Below are 20,545 nucleotides of genomic sequence, written 5' to 3'. Positions count from 1 at the left end.
GCCGAGGAGCAGTCCTGTTAAGAGCTTTGAGGCTGAGCAAGGATGTGATCAGGAGCAGAAAGAAAACACAGCACAAATATTTTTGGGGTTTCATTTTCTCCTTTGGTCAGTAGTAGGGTGGGCAGAAGGGGGTGTTCTAAAATGGCACGGATGCCAATCTTTTGACTATAGGAAAAACATTCCCTTCAAGTAGAGAGAGCAAGCATGCCGAGGCTCTCACCCAACCTTCTCTCTGCTAATTTTCTTTAAAAAATAAAAATGAACCCCACGTGCTTTTTAGCAATTTACCTCAGGCTTCCTCCCAGGAGCTCTCCACCCTCCCCTTCTAGGCTCACAACGATCCTGTCTTTCAACACACATCTCTTTAATCTTCCTCACAACAATAGTGTGAGAGGTAGTGACTGGCCCAAGTTCATTCGGTGAGTTTCGTGCCTGAGCAGGGATTTGAACTCGGGTCCCGGTCTCTCATTCTAACCACTACACCAGGCTACACCACCCAACAGCAGGCGGACCCAGAGCCAGTGAAAGGCAGGGCCCAGGGCCAATGGCAGGTGGAGCCAACTAGTTCTCGGGTTGTCCCCATCCTCATCTTTGCGGATGCCATGTCCGTAGTAGAGGAGTCATCCTCAGAGAATGATGTGCTGCTCCCTGAAGGAGGAAGAGGCAGGGTCAGGCCTTGCAGCATCCCAGCTGTCACCTCCCCCTATGGGGTGCCCAGATTCACAGGCAGAAGCTGAGACAAAGCAGACCTTTCTCTCCCCATAGCAGGTCTTTCCTTGCTGTGCTCTGTGGTTAGAAGGGATTTGGAAATTGTGGTGACTCTGCGTTTGCTGTTTTACAGGTCTATTCCGGGAGAGCCAAAATCTCGGAGAGGGAGAATGAGAGAGTTTTTCCTGTCAGGGTGCAACCTGAGAGTCTCGCCCAGACAAATCACTCCCCCCATGGGGTTCAGCTCCAAGTCTAGGCTAAATCCCTGGGCTTAGCCAGACTAGATCACTCTCAGGAGATTACCAATGGAGCATCCAGACTTGGAAATCAGGTGGAAATTCCACAATCACTGAAGTCATTCTGTTGTGGCACTTTCAGGTTTGAACCTTCCATAGCATTGTTGGAGAAACTTCTTTTAGTGTGTTTTTTGACTTCCCACACTTGATTGGAAACAGCCTCTCAATGAAACCATGAGCAGAATCCAAGGCTGTTTGCATATAATTCCTTGATACGTATGAAGAGGAAGACCTAACTTCCTGATAGTATGACTTGGTTTCATATATTGGGTTGTCTTAAGACTGGGAAACAGATGGCAGCCAAGAACCAAGGTGCTGCTTTATTAATAGGAACAAAAATAAAATCTTCAAAGATGTCAACACAACGTGTCCATCTTTTTACCTGCCTGTGCCATTTCTCCTTGGATTAAGGCATGTGTAAAAGAAGGAACTGAACACATGAGTTCTATCAGCACCTTTTTTCAATTTTTCAAGCACCAGATATTTCAAATAAAAACCAATGATTGTGCCATTTAAATATTCTTTGTTTAAGTGCTGAAGATCTTCACTGGCCACACAGCTGCAGTAATGTGAAGATTTGGTGGGAGATCAAAGTTCCCTCCATTTTCCAAAGGTGGCCAGGATACATCAGGGTTGGACAATGCTGTTTCCCTTCCATCTTTGGGGCTCCAGGATTCCTCTCATCCCACGCTAGGCCCCAGCGCAGCAGGTGGCTGCCGTGGGCCATTAAAGGGAGGGCCCGTTTGTTTGGGTCCCTCCCAGGAAAATGCCAATTGAAATGTTTTATAATAGATGGATGGTGTTTGCCCAGCAGGCAGGTTCCCAAGATAAGGTAGCGCCATATCGTACTTCACGGACACTATAAAACCTGAAGCTCCCCTTTGGCCAATTCTGCAGAGCTCAGGCACAGAGCACCCAGCCCACCCAAGGACTGCGCAGGCTGCAACGTAAGTCAGAAACTGAGCACAACCCTTCGCGCAAATAATTATTTATTGCATTTGTATCCCACTTTTCCTTGCAGTGGCTGAAGCTGGCATAAAACATGTTACTTATCCAAAATTTATCTTTTCGTCTTCCAATTAAATTTAAATTTATATTCTTTATAACTAGTTTGTTGAAGCCATGTTTTTGCTAATCTTACATCTTTCTTAACATTCATACAATTTACAATATTTTTGTAGATAGTCCTTAAATTTCTTCCAGTCTTCCTCCACCAGTTCTTCTCCCAGGTCTCGGATTCTGCCAATTCCATATAGTCTATCAGTTGCATCTGCCATTCTTCCAGTGTGGGTAATTCTTGAGTTTTCCAGCTTTTAGCGATGAGTATCCTTGCTGCTGGGACGCAGGTGGCGCTGTGGGTTAAAGCCTCAGCGCCTAGGACTTGCCGATCGAAAGGTCGGCGGTTCGAATCCCTGCGGCGGGGTGCGCTCCCGCTGCTCGGTCCCAGCGCCTGCCAACCTAGCAGTTCAAAAGCACCTCCGGGTGCAAGTAGATAAATAGGGACCACTTACCAGCGGGAAGGTAAACGGCGTTTCCGTGTGCGACTCTGGCTCGCCAGAGCAGCGATATCACGCTGGCCACGTGACCCGGAAGTGTCTCCGGACAGCGCTGGCCCCTGGCCTCTTAAGTGAGATGGGCGCACAACCCCAGAGTCTGTCAAGACTGGCCCATACGGGCAGGGGTACCTTTACCTTTACCTTTTATCCTTGCTGCTGTTGTAGCATACATAAAAAAGATTCGATCCTTCTTTTGCATGCTCTGATCAACAATGCCTAAGAGAAAGGCCTCTGGTTTCTTAAGGAAGGTATACTTAAATACCTTTTTCAGTTCATTATAAATCATTTCCCAGAAAACCTTCACTCTAGGGCAAGTCCACCAGAGGTGAAAGAATGTTCCTTCAGCTTCTTTACACTTCCAACATTTATTATCAAACACATGGTATATCTTTGCAAGCTTGACTGGAGTCATGTACCACCTATATATCATTTTCATAATGTTTTCTTTCAAGGCATTACATGCCGTAAATCTCAAACCTGTGGTCCATAACTTTTCCCAGTCAGCAAACATGATGTTATACCCTATGTCCTGTGCCCATTTTATCATGGCTGATTTAACCGTTTCATCCTGTGTATTCCATTTTAACAGCAAGTTATACATTCTTGAAAGTATCTTAGAGCTGGGTTCTAACAGTTCTGTTTCTAACTTTGATTTTTCCACCTGGAATCCTATCTTTTTGTCCAACTTAAAAACTTCTTTAATCTGAGCATAATGTAGCCAATCTCGCACTTTGTCTTTTATTTTCTCCATACTCTGCAACCTCCAGTTATCTCCATCTTTTTCTATTATTTCCCAATATTTCAGCCATTTGGCCTCCATATTGAGTTTTTTCAGGGCCTTAGCCTCCATTGGCGATAACCACCTTGGGGTCTTGTTTTCCAATAAGTCTTTATATTTCAACCAGACATTAAATACTGCTTTTCTGACAACATGGTTCTTGAAAGTCTTATGTATTTTAGCCTTGTCATACCACAGATATGCATGCCAACCAAACACATTGTTGAATCCTTCCAAATCTAAAACATCAGTGTTCTCAAGAAGTAGCCAGTCTTTCAACCAGCAGAAAGCTGCTGATTCATAATACAACTTTAGGTCTGGCAGAGCAAAGCCCCCTCTTTCTTTAGCATCAGTTAATATCTTAAACTTAATTCTGGGCTTTTTGCCCTTCCAGACAAATTTTGAAATATCTCTCTGCCACCTCCCAAAACACTCCATTTTGTCCACAATCTGCAAAGTTTGAAACAAAAACAACATTTTTGGCAATACATTCATCTTAATAGCAGCAATACGTCCTGTCAAGGAAAGTTTCAATCTTGACCAAACATCTAGATCCCTTTTAATTTCAGACCAACATTTTTCATAATTGTCTTTAAATAAATTCCTGTTCTTCACTGTTATGTTTACCCCTAGGTATCTTACTTTTTTAACCACATTTAATTCTGTCTCTTTCTGAAACCTTTCTGATTCTGAAAAAGTCAATTTTTTTTCTAAGACCTTGGTTTTTTGCTTATTAAGTTTAAATCCCGCCACTCGACCAAACTCATAAATCAGTTGCAACACCCTTTTAGTACTAGGCTCTGGCTCCTGTAGGGTTAAAACTAGGTCATCTGCAAATACTTTCAGTTTATATTGTTTCGCTCCGACCTGGATACCTTCCACCAACCGGTCTCCTCTGATCATATTCAAGAGCACTTCTAGGACCGATATAAATAACAAAGGGGATATAGGGTAACCTTGTCGTGTTCCTTTTTCAATTCTAAACTCTTCTGTCACCACATTGTTAACTATCAGTTTTGCCTTTTGCTCTGAATAAATTGCCTCTATCCCATTGTAAAACCCCCGCCCCACTCCCATTCCTTCCAAATTTTTCTTCATAAACTTCCAGGAGATATTGTCAAAGGCCTTCTCCGCGTCTATAAATATCAAGACTGCTTTTGTATTAATGTTTGTTTGCAAGAGTTCCAAAATATCGATAATGTTCCTTGTGTTTGCAAACAAATGTCTACCTGGGAGAAAGCCTGCCTGGTCCTTGTGAATTACTTCATTTAAAACTTTTTTAAATCTACTTGCTAAAATGTCTGCAAATATTTTGTAATCCACATTTAGGAGGGAGATGGGGCGGTAATTCTTAAGTTGTGTCTTTTCAGTTTCTAGTTTGGGTATCAATGTGATGAAAGCTTCTTTCCACGACTCCGGTGCCTTCTTCCCCTCCATAATTTCATTGCAAACCTCCATTAATGGATGTATCAAATAGTCTTTCAATGTCTTATAATATTTGGAGGTAAGCCCATCTGGCCCTGGAGACTTGCCCAGTTGCATGTTCTGAATGGCCTCCTCAATCTCTAATTGTGTTATTTTATAATTCAGGATTGTTCTATTCCGCAGAGACAACTTCTCCCCCTCCTCATTTTAGCCTCACAACAGATATTTTTTGTGTGGTTTTTTTAAGGGGAGGGGGTGCTTCTAGTGGACCCTGTTTTCCAGGAGGCTCTGAAGAGGCCTTCTCTGAGAACAAAGTCTTTCTATAGGGACTTGGGGGCTGCCTGGGGTTGACTGTTTGCTTTAAGGGGTTTAGACCTCCTGGGTTTTTTCAAGAACTGCTGGATAGCTCAGTTGGTTAGAGCATGGTGCTGATAATACCAAGGTTGCAGGTTTGATCCCCGTAAGGGACAGCTTCATATTTTTGCATTGCAGCGGGTTGGACTAGGATGATGATGATGATGATGATGATGATGATGATAATTTTATTTGTACCCGTCTGGAGCTGGGCTAAGGGCGGCTAACATCATAAAACTAACACAGTATACAAAGAACATAAGAACATAAAAAGATGATTCCAACTCTTATAATTCTGTGATTAAGCTGCCCGGATTACCTGTTTGGTATGTGGCCCTCCAGATGTTGCTTGACTCCAAACTCTTAAGAACTCCATCTAGCACAGCGATGGCCAAACTTGGCTCTCCAGCTGTTTTGGGACTACAATTCCCATCATCCCTGACCACTGGTCCTGTTAGCTAGGGATGATGGGAGTTGTAGTCCCAAAACAGCTGGCAGGCCAAGTTTGGTCATCACTGAAGCATGACCAGTGGTGAGATAGATTGGGAGTTGGAGTCTCCCAACATCTGACTCTCCACTAGTTCACAGAACTAAGGTTGCCAGCATGGGATTTGAGTCAGGTCAACTTTCCAGAGGCCGCGCTCCAGAAAAATGGTTTAAAAGCTGCAAATTAAGAGGTATTAATAAAGAGAGCAGAGAGCAGATCACTGGCATAACCACGTCAACATATGCACAGCCTGGACTGAGCAATGTTAATATGGTTCTTATTCAAAAGCCGTTACCACTCATTGCAAGCTGGTTGCGGTTATTCAAGGGCGAATGCAAGTCACTCTGCACATGCTCAAAAGCACGCCCTCTTTACATTTTTACAGGGCTGAGAACAAGGCTATGCTTGGTGAATTTGGTTCAAATTATGTTTTGGTTTGATTTCCAATGGAAGCTCAACTTTGCACAAATCATGGCAAAGTCCACGTAGCACAGAGCCTTCGTGGAGTCGGCTGTCCCGATCCTATTACAGGAACTCCCTTTTAAAAGGATGTAAAGCTGGCTTGGGTATCTGGTTTGATAGTGTAATGAAGCAGTGCTCTGGCAGGTGTGTCTCAGACGTCTTTGGAACACCTGCTATTTCATAACTGAGGGATGGGTCACAACTCAGAGCATCTGCTTTGCACAGAGAAGGTTGCGGGTTCGATTCCTGACATCTCCAGGTAGGGGTAGGAATGGCTTCTGCCAGAAACGCTGGAAAGCTGCTGCCAATTCAGACAGCATAGACAGTAATGAGCTAGATCAGAGATTCCCCAAACTTAGGTCTCTAGCTGTTTTTGGACTACAACTCCCATCATCCCTAGCTAGCAGGACAGGGATGATGGGGACTGTAGTCCAAAAGCAGCTGGAGTCCCAAGTCCTTCTTTGAGAAACCTGAGCTAGATGGACCAATGGACTAAGGCAGCTTCTTGTATCCAAAGTGAGTGGGTTGGCTTTGGCTGGAGAGGCCTGTCTTCAAATCCCTTCTCAGCATTCAAATTCAGTGGGTGACCTGGGCCAATTCACCTACTCCCACCCTCTCCTACCTCACAGGGCGGTTGTGAAGGATAAAATTAGAGGAATGGGACCAGGATGTGTATGACACTTTGAAACGGATGTGGGAGGGCAGGGAGGATAGAATAAACATGTAAAAGTACTGAAATCAACACGTTGATTTTTTTAAAAACCGCAACACTCTCTTTTCTAGGATGTTTTGGTTTTCGCTCCTTGCATTGCTCTGTTGCGGCATCACCATCAACACAGGTAAATCCCAACGGGGGCCGGGCGGGGCGGGGAGGAAGGTGTCACTGTCCCCCAGGCCGTGGTGCTGGCCAAGTGCAGGACTAGGGCTGCTGTGCCATCTGCTCATCTGCTCTGTGTTGCTTTGGGTCTTATTCCAGCTCAGCCACGTTCTTCTTCCTATTCTGGCGAGTACGGCGGAGGTGGCGGGAAACGCTTCTCCCATTCTGGGAACCAGCTGGATGGGCCCATAACTGCCATTAGGATCCGGACGAACCGGTGGTACATCGTGGGGTAAGTGTTTGGAGGCTGCTGGGGATCTGGGAACAGGCCATGGATGGATTGACCTTAAAATAAGGTAACCCCTTTCTTTGCGAGGAAATTTAGGGCAGTCTTCGGAAAGTCCTTTCACTTCCACACATCCTGTGTATCCAAGACCTCAATAAAATTTGCAGGGAGTTTAGATGAGCATTCATTCTGATTGCTTGCAGGGAGATTAGACAATCAAGCAATTCTTATCATATACTTTCCAGCACATTTCCCCATCCCTTTACCTTACTGCAAGCAGTCCAGGATTTTTGGGGGGAGGGGGAGTGGGTTTGTTGCGCTCCTGGGCGTTGGGGGGGGGTTGGACTAGATGACCCTCGGGGTCCCTTCCAACTCTACAATGCTATGGTTCTGTGGCATCTTTTGAGAGGAAGGGCAGGATAGAAGCCTAATAAGAAATTGAAAAATAAAACAAAATCGACTTTAGTTTTCCAGCATGCCGCTGAATGTCGCCTGCAAAACAGCAGCAGTCTGGAAGTGCCCTCTGTTCATTTCGTAGGACAGAGAGCACAGAAGATATGTTTGTGTGTAGAGTAAAACAGTCTTGCTGTGTTTCTAGCCATTTTAATGTGTGCATACCTTAACCCTCAATTGTGAAAGTGACTTTAAGCCTCATGTCTGAATATGCTTGTTTGCCAGTTTGATGCCAGCAGCAAAACCATTTCAGAGCAGTCAAAGGCTCCATGGCGAAATGAAAATGGAGAACCCGCTTTCCTTATATTGAACACTTGAGGTCCAAGAGTCCAGTGCAGAGCTCTGAACCAGATTCTAATACTGGGGTCGCTCTTGTCTGAAATTGGCTACTCAAACTTTCTATCCCTAGTTTGTTTTCTACCGTGTTATCAAATGCAGGACCCTGCCCCAAAGAGCTTTCAACCTAAATTCTTCTATTTCTGTCACATGCTTGATGCCTCGTTGCATAAAACTAGCCAGAGAACATGTTCTGCTTTGGAGAGCTTGATAGTTGGAGAGGAGTTGGAGAAGTTATTACAACTTATCTTTCTTTTTCTTCTTTCTTCTTCTTTGGCGATGACTCGTAGCTGAGTAAGATTGTCTTCCATAAACACAGTTTTAACAATGAGTCCATAAGTGACTGTGGAGGCCAGTTCTGGATCCACATGTCCTTCCACAGTGGGGACATCGGTTTCCGGGCGGGAGTTGATCACTGTGTGGATTTGCCAAGCGTGCCTTCCTCTTAGCACGTTTCTCCCTTGCATCCTGAGTTCGAGTGTCTTCAAAGCCCATTACACCTTTGGTAAAGGCTGTTCTCCACCTGGAGCACTCACAGGCCAGTGTTTCCCAGTTGTCAGTGTTTATACTACATTTTTTTAAATTTGCCTTGAGACAGTCTTTAAACCTCCTTTGTTGACCACCAGCATTACTCTTTCTGTTTTAAAGTTCGGAATAGAGTAGTTGCTTTGGAAGACGATCATTATGCATCCGCACAACATGACCAAGTGTTTCCTGAGTCAAGGGCCACATTTCTCAGCAACAAATTAGGAATATTTGAGGGAGGGAATAGGGGGTGTCCTTGCAATCGGCAGCTCAATTATGTGAATTGTGCAAGGCAAATGAGTAACAAATGTGAATTTGTTGTGCCAAACGAAATGATAACATGGAAAGCCTGTAGAGAACTTCTAGATCCTTTGGGATGGAAAGGGGTGTACAGGAATCAAGAGCAGACTTAGGCACCATTGAGACCTTCTGTTTTAAGGGGCATAAGGTAAAGGTAAAGGTACCCCTGCCCGTACGGGCCAGTCTTGACAGACTCTAGGGTTGTGCGCCCATCTCACTTAAGAGGCCAGAGGCCAGCGCTGTCCGGAGACACTTCCGGGTCACGTGGCCAGCGTGACATCGCTGCTCTGGCCAGAGCCAGAGCCAGAGCCGCACACGGAAATGCCGTTTACCTTCCCACTGGTAAGCGGTCCCTATTTATCTACTTGCACCCGGAGGTGCTTTCGAACTGCTAGGTTGGCAGGCGCTGGGACCGAGCAGCGGGAGCGCACCCCGCCGCAGGGATTCGAACCGCCGACCTTTCGATCGGCAAGCCCTAGGCGCTGAGGCTTTAACCCACAGCGCCACCTGCGTCCCCATAAGCGTGGCTAACTCTGCACTGGGCTGTTGGCCTATCAGGGAAGAAAGAAGATGGCCTAAGAACTTTTACCTTATTCCAGTCTCCAGGTCCGTTACGGCAAGGAGTGGAGCAACTACGTGGGGGGTTCTTCTGGCGACCTGGAGGAAATCTTCTTGCACCCCGGCGAGTCCATCATCCAAGTCTCCGGGAGATACAAAAGCTACGTCAGCAAACTTGTGTTCGTCACCGACAAGGGGCGCTATTTCCCTTTTGGGAAGGACACAGGCACCAGCTTCAACGCAGCTCCTCTCTTCCCAAACACCGTCCTGCGTTACTTCAGCGGCAGATCTGGTTCATTCATTCACGCCATCGGTTTCCACTGGGACTACTACCCCAGTGACTGCCCCTCTTGTGGAAAGTGAGGGAGCACGGCAGGGAGAGACCAGCTGATCAATGGGGCAGGGAACAGGGACAGCTTAGGGTTTTCTTTCCCCTTACCGACTGATTATTCGTGAGGCAAATAATTTTCCAGCACATTTTCTGTCACCTCTTTTGTTAACACTGTTGAACCAACACCTACTTCAGTCCTCCCCCGTGTTTTCAGAGCTTCCTCTCCTGTCAAACAGCTAGCACAGCACTGCTGTCAATCGGCATCGAGCAATAAAAAAGCAAATTTGAAAAAAGGGATTGTGGATCTCTTTATTTGTTGTCGGCCTTGAACATGACATCATCACGGCGGTGTGACATCGTCACTGTGACTTAGACAGAGGTCTGAGGTTCTGTTTTAGAGCAAGCTCTACACAAATCCAGAGTGGAGTCCCTAAGATAGTTGGATGAAATCTTGTATGCCTCCTTTTGGCAACTCCTGCAGCCAAGCTGGTGCCAAATGTATTGCTCTGCTTTCCTTTGGACCACATCAGCAAGACCGGGGGGGGGGGGGGTCTTGTTGTTTGAGCAGCGGAGTCACTTTAGTGCTGCTAACACCCCCCGGAGGCGCACTCCATTGTCTCTCGAGACAGATGGATGCCATCATAACAATTAATGACTAATATTCACTTCCCTAAAATGATGGCGATTGTTATTATTATTAGAATAACCATCATTAATACTGATCTAGCACCAGAATATTCAAAGCACATCACACACACATAACCCTGGCAACTCTTATAACAACCCTATATGAGCAGAATTATTTACTGGTTGGCTTTAGAGGGTTGTTGTATGGATTACTGAGAGGTGCTTGGAACACTCTGATGCTGTATAAATGGTGATGGTGATGATGATATATCTGGTAAAAATATAGGGAAGTGGATATGTGATGGCCGGGGGAAGCAAGAAGGGAGAATTGTCAGGAAAGAGCAAATTTGTACAGGCCACAAATGTCATCTGCAGCCTGGCCTGCTTACATACAGGTAGGATAATGTGTTGGTGAAATCCTGAGGTCGTAGAGTGGATTGTACTGCTGCAGCCGAGAAGGCAATTTTGGAATGTTCCATGAGAACTACCCAAAACTCTTAGTTTTTTTATTTAAAGAACAAACTATCTCGCACGAGTGAGAAACAGCCCTCTCTTTCTTAAGCCTGTTTTCTTGTTAAATGGAGGCTTTGTTTATATTAAATTCAGAAGAGCATGAACAAAATGTGATTTCCCGTCTTTAGTCTGAAATGGTCCTGCAGCCTCAGAACTCTTATCGTCTCATTCAGCTGCTGGCGAAAACGAGACCTTGAAGATCTGACTGTTGACTGGAAGTGCAGGATTCAAGGTCGCCTTGCCCTTTTAAAATTGCACCTGGATTCAGCTGCAAACAAGCCCAAGTTTTAAAATGGTAATACTTTGGCTTCTATTGGCCCTCTCTGTAATCTCCCATACAAGGGAATTACCTAACCCCATGCCTGCATAGCTCCCACATAATTTGCTGGACTCAAAGCAATGCTTCTCCCACCCCAAGGTGTATATCATAATAGCTCAAGAAATTATTTGCACATTAGGTAAGCTGGGCAGACTGAGAAAACCTTTGCAAAAGAAGGAGTATTAAAGAGGGAGAGTTGAAGGAAGAAAATGGAACTGTTGGGTGAACAGAGAAGAATGATAGTCCCAAGTGCTGCTTCCTGGCAGGGCTCTTGGGCATTTAACAAATTTATGGCAAACAGAAATTCAGCTGGAAAATTTCTCACTGTCTCTGAATGCTGCTGCTGAGAGAGAGAGAGAGAGAGAGAGAGAGAGAGAGAGAGAACACCCTCCAGGTTTTACTTCTTGGACTTCTACTTGTCTTGGAGTTCAAAGAGCCACTGTGGGCACAGTGGTCAGAGTATCAGATGAGGTCTAGTGAGATCCAGGTTCGCGCCTCTACTCAGCTGTTAAAGTCAGCCACTTCCTCTCAACCTAGCCTACCTCACAAGGTTGTTGGGGATCCAAAAAAGAGGGAGCCATTTCTGCTTCCCTAGAGAAAATGTAGGGCAGATACTAAATGCCCATAAGCCCTACTGCCAGGAGTGGGCATTGCTCTCTCAACCCCAAACGGAAAAAGGGAAATGGTTTTAGACAAAGGCTCAAGTCCAGAGGTGGGAAACAGCAAGTGCAGATGCTTATTTGCACCAGTTTCTGCTCCGCCAGGGCTGGCTTAAGACGTTTCACAGCCTGAGGCATGATGAGCCATTCCCACCCCTGAGGCTGACTAGCCGGGCAACTGAATCTTGCTTTGGTCGCCTTCTCACATTCATTGGGAACTCTGGGAACTGTAGTTCTGGGAGGGCAGTAGAGGTCTCCTAGCCACTCTCGGCACCTTTAACAAACTACAGTTCCCATAATTCTTTGGGGCAAACCATGGCGGTGCAAGATGGCGGCAGTGTTTTATACTTATCTTGGGAATGTGGCCTTTGTAAAGCAACCCCCTCAACTGTCCCTGAGGGCAACAAGCTAGATTAGGTAGGGCAAGGCCGGGCAAGCTGCCCCCACAGCTCCATCCTCCAACACTTTCCTGCTACTGACTCCACGTACCCCCAGTGTCTAATGGGCTCACATCTCAGAGTGCATCCTTTCAAAGAGGGAACACTCACCCTCTTCTATAAAGGCCTAGGAACGGTTTTTGCTATTGGAAGGTTAATGCCCATCCGTAATATTGTAGTCTCTAGGTGTGGATGTTTGGCGGGAAGAAATAAGAGGAGGCAACTTCTGTCTTTATTACCCTTCACACATGCACACACCATTTTGGGGTGATGCCTTCAGCCAAGCTTGTCCATTATGACTTGAACCAGGGCTTTTTTTCAGCCGGAACTCAATTCCAGCACCTCTCAGGTGTGTGCCATTGCCATTCTGAGAGAATGAGGGAGGCGTTCATGTTGGGTTCCAGCACCTCTTTTTCTATTAAAATAGCACACAGAGCCATCCCTCAACACCTATCACCCTGTTGGCCTTTTATTTAGATATTCCTTTCCAAGCTTTATGCTCAATATCTATTTAATAAGTTATTAGACAGGCTCCACACAAATTATATATTGTGTGAAGGATAAGCGGACTTCAGAGAGGGATTCAGTAACAACAACCAGTGTTTTATGTTGAATCACATCATTAGAAAATACACCAAAAACAGTAAAAACAATCGTTTTGCAGCCTTTATTGATCTCTCTGCTGCTTTTGAGTCTGTTAATCACAGCAGATGGGGGGCGGGGGGAGAGAAACTTCTCAATGCTAACATTGACCACAGGCTTCTCCTACTCATTTGAGACTGTACTGTGGCACAGAAATGAGGGTCAGAGTTGGTTTTAATGCTGGCTTGCCTGAGGCCTTTAAATCGACCGAAGGAGTGAAACAGAGCTGTATTTTGGCCCCTATGCTTTTTAATCTTTATATTAATGATGCAGTTCTTCACCTAGTCCATGTTCTCTGGCAATTAGATGTATGCAGATGACATAGGGCTCCTTTCAGTCTCCCACTTGGGACTTAAAAATCTATTGGTGGTTTTTAGTTCATATTATAAACAAGAAAGCCTCTCCGTAAACTATTCCAAGACTGAGCTGATGGTCTTTGGAAAACACAGCCCTAGATATAGATGGAGTTTGGGTCAACATGAATTAGAGCATTCTTGCTCCTTCAGATAGGGTTGCCATATGTCAAGAATTTTCCAGACATAGCCAGTAAACTCTGTCTGGGCGGAAATCGCTGAAATGTCTGAGAAAATCCAGACTTATGACAGGCCATGTCGGTAGTGTAGATTTTGACTAATTTAAAAAGAAATAGCTCAAAAACTAGTTTTAAAAAATCTCAACAACTTTTGGCAAAACTAAAACAAAAACAAAAACTTTTGAAATGTGGCAACCCTACTTCAGATATCTTGGATTCTTTTTTAGTGAATCCTTGTCTTGGAAGTGGCATACTGAGGCAGTGAAATCCAAAGGGCAGTAAAATGGTAGTAAAGTAATCCCGCAAATATTGTGTGGAGCTGAAATTTGAGGTGAGGGTTAGAAATTGTTCAAAATAAATTTCTTAGGAGACTATTCTCCTTACCCAATGAAACATCAGGAGCACTTCTACGTACAGAAGCCGGATGGACAACGGTCAAGAAAAGAGTAGACTGCTCTCGATTCAACTATCTGGAAAGATTACTACCTTACCCTTCGAGCGATTTTCTGCCATGTGCTTTATGGAACTGGGGAACAGTTATTGGTGGAAATCAAACATTCAACATTGCCTGTATTATTATTCAGATTATTATTGAGATTTTGAAGATGGGCTCTACTGGACAGAATCCAGAAGGGACAAGTGGCTAAATCTTCCAAAAGTTCTCTGTGGTTTCCACTCTTAAAAACAGAGCACTTTAGAGCCATTTCTTGCTTGTTCCCTTAAGATTTTCCTTTATTGATGTGCGTTTCCAAGCAATGCCCTCAGCTGTGCTGGATGGGCCTTATAACAAGATTCCATATACAGATAGACTCTGTATATGCAGGCAACCGCAAATAGAAGACATTCTTCATTATGTGTTACATTGCCCATTTTACACAGAACCTAGGAGACACCTTCTAAATCCCTGGTTTGTTAGAGAAAACAATCTCTTCTTGGCAGAGAGGGTTCTGTAGCTGCTGAGTGACTTGAACGCCTCAGTGACTCATAAAGTGGCCTATTTCATGCTGGTGGCAAGAAAGAATTGGACAAAATAGTAGTAAATTGTAAGGGAGATTCGGAGGTATAATTTGAAATACACTGTATATAGTCATTGGGGCTCCCCATTTATAGCCTCGCTTACATTGCATGGTTCTGTTAGTTTAAACAGAGGGTTTGTTCTATATTTTTGTTGACTGTGTTGGTTTTGTCATGGCCTTCGGCTAGCACAGTAAACTTATTGAACTGAGCTGAAAAATATAACATGTTACAACAGTGATCGAGGCAAATCTCCAGCCTCAAGGACCACTCTTCCACACCAGCTCACTACAGATCTGCACACACCCAGTCCAGGCAAGGATGAACTACAAACCCAAAAGGCAGGTGCATTGTGGGATGATGCCACAGAGATCTTGATTTTATTTATTTTTAAAAAGTAACTAAAAGCATGAAAGGGGAAAGGCCCATTGTTATGTACTGAAGTTCTCACCCTGGGCCAGCAGGGGGATACTGTAGATAGTTTTCACTCAGGTCCACATATGCAAATAAGGGATTGAAAGTGATGTTCAGTGATTGGATAGTTACAGAAAATGGTTACTGTTGCATTGTAGTGGAGCGCTATATAAGCAGGCTGGCTGAACTCTTCAGTCAGTTCTGTTCTGGCCTGTGAATAAACAAGAGCTGTTTGAAGAATCGCTGTGTCGTCTGATATGTTCACCCACAACTTAACACCCATGTTGAGCACCATCATAAAAAGCTCTCACATAATTTCAAGATTTTCCTTTGGAAAGATGTCTCAAAGAAATCGGCTCCCGAACGATCAAAACCTGGAAGTGAGTGTTCTGGTTTTCAAACGATTTTCGAACATCTGGCACAGCTTCCGCTTGGCTGCAGGAGCTTCTTGCAGCCAATCAGAAGCTGTGCTTTGGAAGTTGAACGGACTTCCAGAACAGATTCCATTTGACTTCCAAGGTACGAATGTACTGTGATTTACAAATTCAAATAGGTTGCCCTAGAGACAAAGGAGTGGGTGTTTTCCTACCCCACCTGGCTGGGTACCCTGTTATCCAAGGAGGAAGAACAATAGGCTGGGTGGAGGGCTGTAAGAGAGTGTGTTGGGCTGATGCTGGAAGCTGGGTACACAGAGGCACAACTCACTCTGTGGTGCACATGGAGTTCCCCTGGAAACCTAATGGGAAAGCAAGATCTATTGGGATGTTAATGCTGTGATCCCCTCCACCCTCCAAAACTTCTGAAAGCCTGCTTTACAGTATCCAAAACTTCGGGACAGCTGCTTTGCAGTATCCACACTTACCTGGGAAGAAGACCCATTGCATTTGTATTTATTTCATTTTCAAGAAAACATGGAGAGACAGGAGGTATGATAGCCATCTTCAAATATCTAAAAGGCTGAGACGCGGAGGATGGAGTTGAAGGCAACAGCATCCAGTTAAACCCTCATTTCCAAATTAAGACGCTTGATTAAGATGTGGGATGAGGGAGAAAACAGTTTGGTAGCATAAAAATAAACAAACAGCCCACACTCCAGAGTCTAAATAGCCTACACGAGACAATCTTAAAAGAGAAATCTCAAACTCACCAGTGAGAGGAGTAAGGCTAACCCATGGTGACATTTTTTTTAAAGGGAAAATAGTCCCCATTTAAAACATTGTAGAATCAGAGCAGGGGGGTGATGTGTGGAAGGAGGACCCTCCAATCTGGATATTGCCATGTGGGTTTGGGTAAACTGCAAGGGAAATGGCACAGCTCAACAGGTAGTGCTCCAAAAACTGAACCACCTGGATAGCTCAGTTGGTTAGTGTGTGGTGCTGATAAAATCCAAGGTTGCAGGTTCAATCCCCACACAGGACAGCTGCATATTCCTGCACTGCAGCAGGTGGGACTAGATGACCCTTAGGGTCCCTTCTAAATCAACAATTCTATGATTCCGTGACTGCTGAAGGAGAAGGGCCATTAGCAATCTTCCACTGCTTACGAAGGCAGAAATAAAAAGTGGGAAAGGTTGCTACTTAGATAAGAAGGTCACTCACCTCTTCAAATTTAGCCTGTATTCCCATTGTGCATGGAGGATGCTTGAAATGTGAGAGATTGGTTTTCTGTGTGATGGGGAAGCCTGGCTATCCTTCGGGTTTGCTTTTTATTAGCTGAACCCTATTGCTCGCTTTTTTGCAGTCGCTCCGTGAGTTTGCCTTGAAGGAGACCTCTAGAATCCCTCTCTCCTTCGGTGAGGGTCCTGACAACAATCAAAAGTTAATACCTGGTTGCAATGTGCAGCTTTAGCCTTCAGGTGGAGACATTTGGCTGCAAGAAGCTAGCTGCACCACAAGAGATCAGTGATTAATAAGAACCCAATACCTTTCTTAAATGGAAGGCAAAATCAGATGGAAACAGGGACGCTTGGCTTATCCGGAAGTGGTGAATGGTATGATAGAAAGAGTAATAATGGCCGCAGACTGCATCTGTGCCATATATTTAAAGCACATCCCCACCACCCAAGAATCATGGGAACTGTAGTTTACTCCTACAGTTCCCAGCACCCTTAGCAAACTATAGCTCCCAGGAATCTTCTTTGAGGGGGAATATGCTTTAAATGTGTGGTGTGTAAGCAACCGTGATCTCTGAACTCTTCTTCACCGGGAGAAATGTGGGATCTGATTTCTGTGTCATGAAGGGGCTGGGAGACAGATATGAAGGCTTCTAGGAAGGAAATATTGCCTAGTGGTTGGAGGGGATGGGCTGAGATATTTGGTGGTGGTGGGATGGTGTCATTTGTAGAAAGAGTGGAATAAATGACCAAGCATTAAAAAAACCACTATGCATTTTACTTAAGAGTGGATGACTAGAGGATATTTAAGTGGTCATCTCCGTAAATACATATATGGAGGTGCAGAACAACATTCCAAAAATGAGCTTCAGAGAATGCTCTAGCTCTTGCCCTTGAGCAAGGAAAACCTGTGTCAGATTGGAGTGCCTTTATTCTTTTGTGTAGGAATAAATGGACACGACTCTGACATAAGTTTTGCTATATTCAGAAACCAGTGGGAGATGGTTTAAAACTCCCCGGATAATCTGTTGTTGACTTTAAGGTAGCCATGCTGGGGGGGGGGGGAAGAACCTTCAGTGTGAAACTGCTAATTTAACACTTCGCTTAACATTGCTTTTTAATAAGAGGTGTTTGGTTTTTTAAAATGAGTTGTATAATTATAACTTGGAGAGATTATTTTCCACAGGGACATAAAACAGTGCCGTACTGGCTGCAGAAGAGCCTCAGACGATTTTTCCTTGAACTACAAAAGTCTGAAACAACATAATATATATCACATAATGAGTTTTCTTTACTGAAAAAACATTGAATGATTAATTCTCCCCCCCCAAAAAAAGTATGTTATTAAAAATTGTGTGTTTGTGAATTTGTCCTCTGAGCTCACAAATCAAGGAGATGCACTTTTACAACCAAATGCCACTGAAGGAGACTTTATAGATTGAAACACATGTGTTACACCTGGGCAGCTGTTTCTGTTTTTCATTGCTGTGGGGCAGCCAGCATTTGAAAGATATATTCAGCCAACACAGTTGTGATATTTTAGAATATATTCATGTGATACCATACACAGCTCGTGTACCCACGTTTTAATTCTAGAATCAATGGAGATGGAGGACCAGGGTTTTTCCCCCTACATACAGTAGTCCACACACAATCTATATCTAGTGTACTTTTTTTTTTTTTTGCCCCTGGAAAAGTGCTTCTTGAGAAATTAGTTTCAGTCCCAAAACGAAAGCTCATTGCAGATTAATTCTGCCTTGCCCTGCTACATTAGGCTTAGTGCATACACAGGCAAAGTGTCTCCATAAAGCCACATTAGATTGGTTATTACTGCATATTCTATAAGCCACAGACTCGTTCCTTGTAAAGCTGTAAGAACTCTTCATACCCATAAAAATACACAAGGCTTATTTAGTACCTTATTCTTTTGCAATAAATTTGTTAAGTTTTTAAGCTGCATCAAGATTCTTTGTTGTTTTCACTGCAAAAGACTAGGAAGGCTAGTTAGTCCACTTGAACAGCCTTCTCCAACCCTCCTGATGTTTTGGACTACAAATCCCATGCTGACTGCTGCTGATGGGAGTTGTAGTTCAAAACATCAAGAGGGCACCTGCTTGGCGAAAGCTGCTGTAGAAGACCTTCAGCAAAAGACGTAATAAAAGTGGAAGCTGGTGGAGAGAACGGAAAAGAGAAACAGCACAATAGTAAAAAGGATAAAACAAGTGTACCAATTTGAAATATATTTACATAACATTTTATGCTTGTGTTTATAGTTTAGAACAAAAGATACTCTTTCATTTATTTCTGGGAACATTATGGTCAGACATATGATCCAATGCAATCCAGTTGCAGAAGTAGTCAAATACTTTTGCAAGGTTGTAACGATTTCGGTTCTGTTTCATTATTTTATACTGTATGCATATCAGTACAAACGTATGCAGATTTATAGAAGTCAACACTAGCATTTCTTGGGAAACCATGTAAATTACCTGTAAGAAGACTTAAACTTCAAGTTATGGCTGGGTAATCCTGGGCCTGCCCTCAAAGCAGACCAGGGTTGGCTACTGTTGTGAAAAGACAATGTCAGTCATTTTGGAGAATACATTAGGAGTCTACTTTGGCTTCTTGAAAACTCACTACCTGGCAATGGAAGAAGACATGATCAGCAGTTCCCGAGTTCCTGGGCCAAAAACCAAGATTCAATAAACCAGCTTTGTTGATCCCATATTTAATTTCCTGTAGGTCAGCTTTCCTGGCAGATTATAGGGAAAGTGATGAGAATCGGCAGGTAATATAAAGCTTTCTATAAATAATAAAGAGGAAGTATTATTATACTTGTATTGAGAACAACTTGTGTGTGGAAATTGTACTGAGAACTAGCCTTTCTGCACAAGTAGTCTGAGGAACAACGGAGTCTGTAACACCTAGATTCTCCCCAATTCATTTATTTCTTTATTTTTCATGCACAGTTCACCTTTCCTCCAAGGAGCTCAGAGTTGCAGGCTTGGGCTTCCTTCACTCGGCAAATACCACAATGTTCTTGGGCAGCCATTACACAAAGAGTGATAGATTATGGATAACTGTAAGTTGTCCTTTTATACGTGCTTCTCTGGATAGAAACACCTGAATTCTGTGAACCGCCCTGAGACCTTTGGATGAAGGGCAGTACAGTGGTACCTCGGGTTAAGTACTTAATTCGTTCCGGAGGTCCGTTCTTAACCTGAAACTGTTCTTAACCTGAAGCACCACTTTAGCTAATGGGGCCTCCTGCTGCTGCTGCGCCGCCGGAGCACGATTTCTGTTCTCACCCTGAAGCAAAGTTCTTAACCTGAAGCACTATTTCTGGGTTAGCAGAGTCCGTAACCTGAAGCATATGTAACCTGAAGTATATGTAACCCGAGGTACCACTGTATATAAATTTAATAAATGAATAAAATAAGAAATGAATAAAGCATGAGCCCTCCTGAAACAGTTAAGAGTGGCTTAAAGTTCTCTGGCACCCTATTGCAACAAATCTACTTTTAAAAAAAGGAATTTTTGCAGTGTGGAAATACAAATGGGATGAACAAAGGATTAAGTGGAAAAGGTGTAAAGAAAACCCGCAAGCAAACATGGGTGAATGCTCATTGTCATGTAACCTCCCTGTAAACAAATCGGAACAAATGCTCAATGAAGTCTAGAAATTGGGAGTGGCTCAGTGGTAGAGCATCTGATTCACATGTCCCAGTAGGACTGGAAGAGATCCCTGTCTGAATCACTGCTGGTCGGTGCAGATAATCCTGAGCCTGATGGACCAACTGGCCTGGCTCAATGAGAGGCAGCTTCTGGTCTGCTTCACTGCATAAGCTTTGTGCAAGCAAATTGAGATGAATGCCGAATAGCGAGGCATTCTGGAGAAGTCCATTATAGACAAACAGCCATGGGGGAAGCCAGAAAAGATTAGCCAAAACACAGGACCTTGCGGCCGGCTGGGGGGTTGCGCTTGTCCCAAACTGTGCCAGGAAACATTTCCAGCAGTGTGAATTTTATGCAAACGTGTTAAAAGATTCATACGGAGCATAGATTATAAAAAACAACAATTGCCCGCCAGGGGTTTGGATGGCA

At 44.0% G+C, this 20,545-nt stretch overlaps 1 protein-coding gene across 1 annotated transcript; it reads left to right on the top strand.

The window, feature by feature from the left end:
- The first annotated feature begins 1,429 nt into the window (after positions 1 to 1,429).
- On the top strand, positions 1,430 to 9,965 carry ZG16 (zymogen granule protein 16). The gene is made up of 4 exons (XM_079951405.1): positions 1,430 to 1,951; positions 6,850 to 6,905; positions 7,043 to 7,175; positions 9,383 to 9,965. Exons 2-4 carry the CDS (start codon positions 6,851 to 6,853, stop codon positions 9,702 to 9,704), a joined length of 510 nt encoding a protein of 169 aa, XP_079807531.1. The 5' UTR covers positions 1,430 to 1,951; position 6,850; the 3' UTR covers positions 9,705 to 9,965.
- The last annotated feature ends 10,580 nt before the right edge of the window (positions 9,966 to 20,545 follow it).

Source organism: Podarcis cretensis (genome assembly GCF_951804945.1).
Source record: "Podarcis cretensis genome assembly, chromosome: 13".
In the NCBI taxonomy this organism is placed as follows: domain Eukaryota; kingdom Metazoa; phylum Chordata; class Lepidosauria; order Squamata; family Lacertidae; genus Podarcis; species Podarcis cretensis.
The sequence above is the reverse complement of the archived record's forward strand: the minus strand, read 5'-3'. Positions and strand labels throughout refer to the sequence as shown.